This window comes from Bombyx mori, chromosome 18 (assembly GCF_030269925.1).
Source record: "Bombyx mori chromosome 18, ASM3026992v2".
Lineage (NCBI taxonomy): Eukaryota > Metazoa > Arthropoda > Insecta > Lepidoptera > Bombycidae > Bombyx > Bombyx mori.
The window spans coordinates 2,303,722-2,314,748 of record NC_085124.1 but is presented as its reverse complement, the minus strand read 5'-3'; the positions used below and the strand labels follow the sequence as shown (position 1 = coordinate 2,314,748).

At 35.3% G+C, this 11,027-nt stretch overlaps 1 protein-coding gene across 1 annotated transcript in view; it reads right to left on the bottom strand.

Moving 5' to 3' along the window:
* Positions 1-1,093: 1,093 nt before the first annotated feature.
* Positions 1,094-11,027, bottom strand: part of LOC101742163 (breast cancer metastasis-suppressor 1-like protein) — a 149,558-nt gene continuing 139,624 nt past the window's right edge. Inside the window, exon 4 of the mRNA XM_004928076.5 lies at positions 1,094-4,846. Coding sequence (XP_004928133.1) covers positions 4,613-4,846 — 234 coding nt within the window. The 3' untranslated portion in view covers positions 1,094-4,612. The remainder of the gene's footprint in view (positions 4,847-11,027) is intronic.

Here is an 11,027-nt window from a genome sequence, read left to right as displayed (position 1 = left end):
TAAGCTATCAAGTTTATCATCATATTTTATAAATTATATCAAAATATATCGAGGCATGACTTATGAGGTGAATCTTACCACTAAACTAAAAAAGGTCCTTTCAAGAAGCTTGAACCACATGTGCAACTGGGAAGAAATGTTTTTGACTTCATCCGTGTTGGAGACTGTCGTCTGGTCCAAATCTTAATTCATTTCATTTTATTGTATGATATTTTTAGAGTATGTTAGATGCTAAGCCTCATAATAATTACACAATATGGCCACTGGCGTATTTTCTCACGGAAAGCACGTATTTCAATTGATTTTTTCAATGGCTATATATATATATATGTATATATATATATGCCCTTTATCTTGAAAATGTCGTAAGCGAGATGCAGGTATCTGTCAATTATCTTGCGTTGTATGATGGCTACCCGCCACATCACTCCCCTCCGAGACTGGAGGTCGTGTCATTTAGTTGTAGGTTTACCGCCACAACTTCTAAGGATATTGTGAAATGTATGTGATTTTTCCGTAACTAGGTTAAACTATACGCTCTATTGGCTATCTAAGGACGTATTGCATTTAAGTTATTAATTTTAAAAAGTAATTTTGACCAGCTTCGAGGCTATTGATTAATTTGAAAATTTGTATCAAGAATTGATGAATATCATAATTTTATTAATCTAACTTTTTTTACTTCTTGTTTTTTATTGACCACTAATGCCAAATATCTTTTTTTATTTATTTTATTGCTTGTGTGGGTGGACAAGCTCACAGCCCACCTGGTGTTAAGTGGTTACTGGAGCCCATAGACATCTACAACGTAAATGCGCCACCCACCTTGAGATATAAGTTCTAAGGTCTCAGTATAGTTACAACGGCTGCCCCATCCTTCAAACCGAAACGCATTACTGCTTCACGGCAGAAATAGGCAGAGTGGTGGTACCTAACACTGCGGACTCACAAGAGGTCCTACCACTAGTAAAATTTTTCAAGAATATTATTATCCCGTTGTTTATGAGTCAATAATCATTAAAACTTATCAACAATTACCACAATCTGGAGCACCTCATTCATGTTAATAATAACCTTGTAAATGAAACAAAGGTAATGATAAAATTTCTTTATTAAATGCAACCTTATTGTTAGAAGCTTACAGCCTACTTATTTTCTAAACGTGTTGTCATACTGTTCTCGTAAACAATCAGTGAAATCAATATTTCAAACACGATTATTAAAAGATGGACTTTGATGTTCCTAGGTTCAGCTTCGGGTTGTTTTAAGGCTAAATTAATACGGGTGCATTACTTGTACATAGTAAGTAAAAATATATAAGAAAATTCTTATAAAATTAAGGCTATATACAAACAATCCTGACAAATGTATGTATGTATACTTGTGTGCTTATCACGGCTACAAAATAATTTATTAGCAACATCAATATCTATCAACATCAAGTATTTACAGGCATTTGTAAAGTTATTTTGTTTTTAATTTTTTATTTTATACCGTATTAATATGAAAATAAATGAATTAAATTCTGGTACTGTATATACACATACTGTATATACTGTATATAGACATTTTTAGTCGTAAACAATTTATGAAAATAAACTATTTTCAACACATTTTTGTATTTTTTTTATTGGTTAGATGGGTGGACGAACTCACAGCCCACCTGGTGTTAAGTGGTTACTGGAGACATCTACAACGTAAAAGCGCCACCCACCTTGAGATATAAGTTGTAAGGTCTCAGTATAGTTACAACGGTTGCCCCACCCTTCAAACCGAAACACATTACTGCTTCACGGCAGAAATAAGCAGGGCTGTGGTACCTACCCGTGTGGACTCACAAGAGGTCCTACCACCAGTAAAAATTCAACTGTAAAGATTAGCTCAGTCACACAGTGGACACGCGGTTGTATGCGTCCATAGCTCCGAACACTATGCAACATTAAAAATAAACGGGGAAATCGTCCGCCCATAACTAGAGATCAAAATTAAGAGATATTTTTTTTAAATCGTAAAATATGCACACATCTCCTACAATCATTTATTTATATCATTTATATTTTAAGGTATATAGGTATAAGAGAACCGTTTTCCAACAACTCAGACGCACTGCTGATTAACCCGGTATTATTAAATCAAGACCATGAAACTTTTTAAATTACATTGCTGTTTTTTTCGTTGCACGCGATGTAATGCAAACAAAATCAGCGGGTGGACTCCGTCATCTGTCTTGAATTAGATTGTCAAAAATAAATCTTTATTAGCTTTTAAAGCATGACGCTAATGGTATAGGTAGCGAACTAGTTGTTATGTTATCCCTCGACTTATCAATAACATACCTTCAGATTTATGCAAAAAATAATAATAAAAAAATCATTATAATTTTAAACATATTATATGTTACTGTTACCCTGGAAGAGTAACGCAATCTATCGTCGAATAGCAGAAACGAATATCAAAAGAACTAGTAAAATCGAGAACGCTCGAGAAGTACAACGCCATCTATTATCAAACAGCGGTAACACACATCGAAACTACTCGACCTTTCAGGAATGTTCTCGATAATTGTAGAGATGTCGTATCGACTATAAAAGCGTTGCAGAGATAACACGACGGCGATTAGTAATAGGATTTATTCAAAGCGAAACAGCGAACGGATCACCTGAAGCGAAGCGGAAGAAGTGAATTACGAATTATAAAGTGTTCTGTAAGTGTTCTTTCTATGTGCTAATAGAGCTTTAATTTGTACTTCAGTGGAAGTTTTATTTATCCCGAACTCCAGCGCGTAACATTACTAAGTAGGGTATTCTGTATAGGATCAAGTACCACTATCCTGAATATTTATATCGCCTAGTTTGTTAGTATCGTTTCGGCTACAAGGGTAGAAGAGGTGTATTCCAAGATGAGTACTACTGCCCATTCTCCAGTAGTAGGCTCGGTTGGCATAAAGGCCTTTTTTATGATTGAAGTATTACTGGTGGCCTTGAGGCCTTTCCAGTTTCACCAGGACAGGTGGGCGAGCAAAGGCTCAGCTAGAAGGGGTGGGATTTGCTAGCAGCTGCTCGAACGCCTCCAAAGGAGACCTAACAACTCAAGAGCAGCTGCTTCGCGAAAGAATCTACTACCGGATCGGAATCGCGACCTGCTGAGAAGATCCGGCCAGAAACTCGGCGAGCTGATGCATGGGTTAGGTTGCAAGTTGAGCAGAACAACTTATACGGTGTGCTTAGTGCCAGTTTTTAGCTTCTCATTCGCGTAAAAGTTAACTCAAATTTGTAAGGAGTTAGAACAGCGCCCTTACGTTTGCCTCACACTGGTATCATGTTAGATCAGTATTACTACTTTGTACCTTTTCAGTTAGTTGCCTTAAACATAGCATATTGAGCCCAATGGAAAAAAGAAAACAAAATTGTATTAAAAGAATTTATTCTAAAAAAAAATTATCTGAATCATACATACACTAACATTCGCCTATCTCTTGATTGTAAATATTTTAAAATTCTCAAAAATTTGCAAAACTTCAATATTAAAATTGTGTGCAATATTTTACACACAACCTTTTCATCTTCCTTTCATTTCACAATTTAATTAGATTATGAACCTTATGTCGTAAAGGATAACGGTCGAATATTACTTTGCCCGGAGTGAATAGGATGTGCCGGTATAATAGGATAGTCTGAATCCGACACTAATTAACAAGAAAAACATGACAAGAAGGCTGCTTGTGATGAGAATAAGATTTATAAAAACGATACTGCCTTTGATGTGGACGGTTAACCCTTCTGAACATATTCTTTATTGGCGAGTAGCAGATGTCAGACTTTAATTTTCTTACGGATCCGATTAATTCAGTTTAAAACAAAAAACGAGGTACAAATCAAATCAAAAAAAATTACTGTCAAAGTGTCACAACAAATTATAACACTATAAACACAGAAGTTTCATTCTATTATTTATTTACAGTTCCATTCATTAATATCTTATACTACGATTAAAATATAATTCCAGAGAACATTACGGAGACAGGTCGTAACCGGCGGCCGTATTCAGGACACAAGCCACCAGTAGTTAGGGTTGCAGAGTCAACCTTTTCAAGAATCGCGTCGTGTTAAGAATGACCGTTTTCGGGTCTCTCCCACACCAATAAAGGTGCTAGAAATTAAAAAAACTTTTTTGTAGCGGGAAAATCCTTAAAGAATGTGCCCTCCCATTATTAGAGGGAAAGGGGAACCAATGTCAGAATGTGCAATAATATTATAAAAAATGCAAGAAGGATCTTCACTAACTTAAGGTTATTTAAAAAACAAAATTATTCATTATTCTTCGATTATTGTCGAATCGACTGTATGTCATTAAGCTTTTATGAATCAAACACATTTTTAAAAGAAAGTTATTTCAAACCTCTTTTTATTACGGTACTTAACGTTGGATTGAAAAATCAACAGAACAAAAACGAATTAATCATAGAAAATATGTCTTTTAATGAAGTACGGGTGGTTTTGGACGAAAACTGAAAATAAATTTTGGAAATTTCTATATACACATGATTTGACATCAAGACAGGTTTGCCGATCAATGAAATTTTAAATTTAGATGACGAAGAATTTCGATAACATTACTCAGCCCTTTCTAGAAGTTTCCTGACCAATCTCCAATCTTCCATTATGTCGGCGTCGGGTAGCATGTACACGACGTAGGGGGGAGATACGGTGACTTGTCTTTTGCGTCTTCTCTTTCCCCACTCTGGGGCGCTAGACCAGAGGTCTACGGTATGCCGTTCTTCTTCCAACTTCCTAATCTTCTCCAGTATATCTTCTTTTAGATTCTCGTACGCCAGCCACTTTTCACTCTGTTGACAAACGAGAAGAATATTAGTTGAATGGTTAAAAAGCACCAATTTTACATCAGCTCACTGGTGGTAGGACCTCTTGTGAGTCCGCGCGGGTAAGTACCACCGCCCTGCCTATTTCTGCCGTGAAGCAGTAATGCGTTTCGGTTTGAAGGGTCGGGCAGCCGTTGTAACTATACTGAGATCTTAGAACTTATATCTCAAGGTGGGTGGCGCATTTACGTTGTAGATGTTTATGGGCTTCAGTAACCACTTAACACCAGGTGGGCTATGAGCTCGTTCACCCATCTAAGCAATAAAAAAAGAAAGCTCATTTTCTAAGTTCAGTGCATAGATGCGTCTTTTAGTGGATTATATAGAAAGACTCGGGGGGTCATTCCGGGTACACCGCATGATGTATACGTTAAATTAATAAATTAATATTATTGCACGATATGTTTTATTGTCAGTTTGTCTATTCTTCACGCCGCGGCGCCGCAAGCTACAAAACCTGCCACATTCACACAGACTGATGCTGTTTCTCGGATATTATGACATGTCTTTTTTTAAGCATGGTTTAAGTAGAGTACTATGTAAATATGTACCGGCTTGCTAACATCCTTGAGCGACGATAACCAATTGGGCCGTATGCTCGTTAGCCTATAAGGATAATAAAAATACTACTATGCTTTTTTTTCTTGTTGCTACAATGGTTTCAGTTGTCACAAGTTAAAACATTAGCATGTGGATCTCGTGTGTGGAGTTTCGGGGTTAATTATTCAAATTTGTACCGTAGGTTCGCGGCTGGACCCCCAGTTTGAGTATCATGTTTAATATATTTGACAATTTTTTTTCCACAGGAGAAAATCGCCGGATCCACACCCGCGCGGCAGATGGGGTATGTGGGAGTTGAACCTCACTAAAACTGCCGCTCACAACCGGCACCTTACCTCAGACCGGGCCGGGGTCCAGTTGGGGCTATTGAGACGGCGGGATAGGGTTGACGCAGAGCACATTCATCCATCCCGCCGTCCCAATTATATTTGACATACTAGATCTTTGCTATTTTTTTCTCTTTATATGCTATTTTTTATGGCTATTTATATGACTGAGACTCGGTGTTTATGACCGACTGTTGCGCCGGAGGTGGTGGATTCGATTTCCACATCGGGCAAACGTTGTGATAAACGGGTTTGTTTGCTCTTTGTTTGAGTGTTTATTATCTTTTTACTTAAACATATATAATATATGTATGTTTGTCAGTCTTCGACACCCACAACACAGGAAATCCTAAATTGGGAGTGTCTGTGCGTGATTTGTTCCCAATTATTATTATTATTATTATTATATACGGTTTTCTATCACCCGTGACGAAGGAGAGTTCTAACGTTGGACCAGCTAAGTGTAGACCGAACGCTATACTGTATCTACATGTACTAGAGGTCCCGCAGTAGTCGAAATTCGACTATAATTAATTAGAATTGTAAGTTTGTACACTATTATTATTGTATTTTATACTTCTATAATCACAAATTTTGCCAAGACTACACTATAAAAATATTAACAAAGACAAACAATATTTAATCTATTTCCAATTTGACCACAGACATCAAGAACAAAAGTTTGACAATAAATAGTATGCATGCGTGTGTGCGTCAAATGCATGGTATGTAGTGTGTGTAATGTTTTCTTTATTGATTTAATGTATCTTTTATGCATTATTTAAAAAAAATATTAGCATTGTGCACTTCTTCTCTATATTCTCTGTAAGTGTGGAAAATTTCATACTCCTCCGTTCGCGCAATTTTCTTAAAAAGGGATACAAAGTTTTTGCTTCACTTATTAATATATAGATATTTAATGCACAAATTTATTTTTATTCATTATTTAATAATGCATGGAAAAGCTTTTCTATTTTTTATAGATCATTCTGAATAATTTTGTTGTATCTTTTTCGGAATTTCTCTAGACTAAAAACAGCATTCTGGAAGACGTCGATTTTTGCTTAGTTATACCTGCCTATTATTATATTTTACAATTTGTGTTTTGGTGCGCCATAAAGTATGCTAGCTCACTCGCTCGTGTATTGGCAGGCTTATACAGACGAAAGATTGTACATATTTTCTTGCCAACAAAATTAAACGTATAAGCAGCATTAGTGGCAAGTAGCCAGTATCACTTTGCATTCCGTACACAATAGAACGACTATGCTCTGTGTCCCATTAAAAACCCATCTGCTATGACCTGTAGTAATACTTTTACAGATTTATTCTCGCGTTAATTTTATGAATATCAATTTTCTCAAGTAACGAATTCTTTACAGTTTTTATTATCTCGACATTTACTTGACGGATGCACTGAATGGTTGTCGGTTTAAGCTTAAAAGATAATAAACCGAAGATAAAATTAAAATAGTAAATGAAAATAAATAAATATATGATTCAAAGTTACCACAAAAAGGCTACATAAAGTATATAAGATACCTTTAATACACCCAAGTTTTCTTCCATACTTTATTATATCGAGGAGTGAAAGGCTTCAGCGACATTGTTACAATTTTACAGAAGAGACATTTAAAGTTTAAAATTTGGGAAAATTTTCATAACAAAAAAACTTCTTTAGCTATTTAAATGGAGTAAGCTTAATTGAGGTTCAAATACAAAATGCTGATGCTAAAAACGGACCTTTAACTACAAAGATAAATGTCGCGTACAGTAAAAGCTCTTTATTCGCGCTACCTTCATTCGCGTTTTCACTATACGCGGATCAAAAAATTTGTAACTCAATTCCTATATTCGCGGCTAAATGTTTCTTTATTCGCGGATTTAATAGGTACATTGGTACATAGTGAACGCGCTTTTCCATATTCACTGTTTCTGTATTGGCGGCATATTTACGGAACGTATACATAGCTCGCGAATAAAGAAAGAGCTTTTACTGTATTAAGTGAAATGTCGCTTAAACCAAAAAGCGTTTCACCCCTCCATATATACTGTGGTTGAAGTTCGCATTGTGAGTCTACACGGGTAGATACCACCATCATCTTGCCTATTTCCAGCCCACTGAGATTCCGATCCGATGGTAGATTCTGCGAAGCACTGCTCTTGCTAGGGCTGGTGTTAGCAAATTCTCACAGGTTGAGCCCGTGAGCCCACCTACCTGTCCAGGCGTAGCTGGAATATAGGCCCTTACGCTGCCAGCGAGGGGGAAAAAAGCACAATTATACATTCAAGTCATGTCATAGAAATTGGGTTAGTGTAATGCTACTTGTAATAATGATTATTCACTTTCTAGTTCTACTTTTATGTTTCTAAAAATTACTAATCTACTATCATTTACTGTGGGTAGAGCATCTTATGAGCAAGCACGGGTAGGAATCACTACTTTTTGAACGGTATTACCGATATCTTATATAACTGAGACTTAGAACCGTTTTCTCAAGGTGGGAGTGGCATCAAAATTGTTTTTGTCCATGGGTTCCGGTAACCACTTAACACCAAGTAGACCGTGAGATCGTTCACGCGGTTAGGAAATGAAAAAAATTTAATTTTTAAATATACACATTGCATTTTAACATCATACATTACGAACGTGGTAGGTAACTAAAAACGAGGTAACTGACATTTTTTATTTTTATAGATCAACATCAAAAGTAAAAATCCGAAATATCATGAAATTTAGCGTATGATTTAAAGATATATAATATATATGATGTACTATTTTATTTTTAAGGAGGGGAGATGTAACCTCTATACGATTAATCTTAAAAGAGGTTAATATGATATAAAGAGGACATAAATAGAATTTCGAATATTGAAACATAAAAAACATTAGAAAGAACATCAGACATATAAAAGCATTTTTGAAATATAAAAATATAAAAATATAAAAAGATATAAAGATAGTGGTGAAGCAATAGCTTTAAATGTTATTTTATAATGTATTATTTTATTTATATCAAAATACAGTTTAGCTTAGTAAAACTATAGCACAAATTGAGTTGCTCTTATAAAGAGAAACAACATTTAAAGCTATTGCTTCACCACTATTTTTATATTTTTATATTTCAAAAATGCTTTTATATGTCTTATGTTCTTTCTAATGTTTTTATGTTTCAATATTCGAAATTCTATTTATGTCATCTTTATATCATATTAACCTCTTTTAAGATTAATCGCATAGAGGTCACATATATAAAAGAGCATTATCATTAATCCAGGTTCTTCGATCTCGACCTTCCCCCGGGCTGAGCGAGGCATGAAAACAAAACACAAACTACAGATCGCATACGAGTTTGTTCTAGAACAAAGCGTTCCCCGTGATCTTTATGTACCTTTCACGCGAACGCATTGTACGTGAGTGATTTTCGTTTAAAAAACAAAAAACCGGTTCTTACGTCGTCCGATGTAAAGAGATTCGTAAAAGCTAAACCGAGCTTCGTTTATACCGACGCTGTTTTAACGTGACTCATATTATAATGGAACGATTTGAATTAATTTTACGAAGTGGCCAAAATTGTAATTGCCGAAGTACCTACTTTTTATGTTCATACTATTTATTTTTTACTTGCACGGTACTGGTTTCGTTCTAACAAAAAAACATAATTAATTCATTGTTTTAATAGCAATTTAAACCGGTAAGGTTTAATCTTGTGACATGATGAATCTGTATATTAATACGGGAAGCAAAAACTTTGTACCCCTTTTTACGAAAATTGCGCGGACGGAGGAGTATGAAATTTACCACACTTAAATTCGTATAAAATACAGAGAAGGAATGCAGAATGTTAATATTTTTTAACTATGCAAAAAAATAACCAATTAAATCAATTAAAAAAAACATTGGACACGCTGCCATGTATTTGATACACACACGCATGCATACTATTTGTTTATTGTCAAGCTTTTCTTATTGCATATAGTCTGTGGTCAAATTGAGAATAGATTAAATAATAGGGACTTTTTGGCGGGAACGCGAGGAGTGAAGTTGTGTGATTTGTTTTATTTTGTCTATTTAGTGTTTCTTCAGGTTTAAATGTGTAATAATGGTGGTTTATTAACTGTTTAATATCTGTGAAAGTGCACAAATGTGGGAAAATGAAACAAAGCTGATGGACGTAACTTCTCGGGTTCCTCCAAAAAGTTCACTGAAAAAATCTCAGTAAATGACCACCATTTTACTGCGATTATATTTCATCCCATATCATCTCATCTCATTTCATTAAATTTCATCCCAGTTGATTAATGTCTCAAATTAATCATCTTCATTTCATATCACTCCATATTATCATTTTACATAAAATTAAGAATATAAAGTAAAATAAGACATGACTTAAAGGTCTTAGTTACCAGGTCATAAAATCTCTTAAAAAAGATTACATAATAACACAGGGATTCCTAAATAGGGGCCGGATGGCCGTGTGGGATTTGTTCGCAGTTATTCATTATTTATTTTATTGTTATTATATACAAATATGTTTGAGTTTGTATGTCTCGATGTTGGTTACTCAATCACGCAGTAAGTCGTATGAACGATTGAAAGTTGTAATGGCCTAAAAGATAAGACACCCTGTGCTGTCGTATCGAGCGATGCGCCTGTGCCGGTATTCTAATCTCGCAAGCAGCTGCATTTTTTTTCTAAAGTAATGTAATATACTTGACTCATCATGAATAATATCCACAATGAAGGAACAATATTGTGTAATAAAAATCAAACGTGCAAAAATTATATTTGCGTATTATAATATGATAATATACAATTGAGAAATAAACCTCAATTATCAAGGTAGATTGTGGCAATCACGTTGTGATGTCCACGGACTCCGGTAAGCATTTAAGATCGGCTGGACCGTGAACGCGTTCGGTAACGCGAGATATATCTGTTATAATGAATACCATAGTAACGGATCTATAAATGGACGCTTATAATCCAGGACTATGCAATGTGCCTCATTCGTTGGGAATTACAAATTTAACGCGAGTAACAACGCGGGGCATGTCTAGCCTTACAACAATTGTCGTATGGTTATCACACATGTTCCTTATCTGAATTCCTTATCTATATCTCTAAATATGAAGGTAGACGGTAATCTGAGGTGGGGGTGTCCTAAAAAGACTTGGTGGGATTGTATGAAAGAGGACATGCCACAGAAGGGTATGAGTGCAGACATTACGTATGATGGTCCTGAATGGAAAATAAGGAC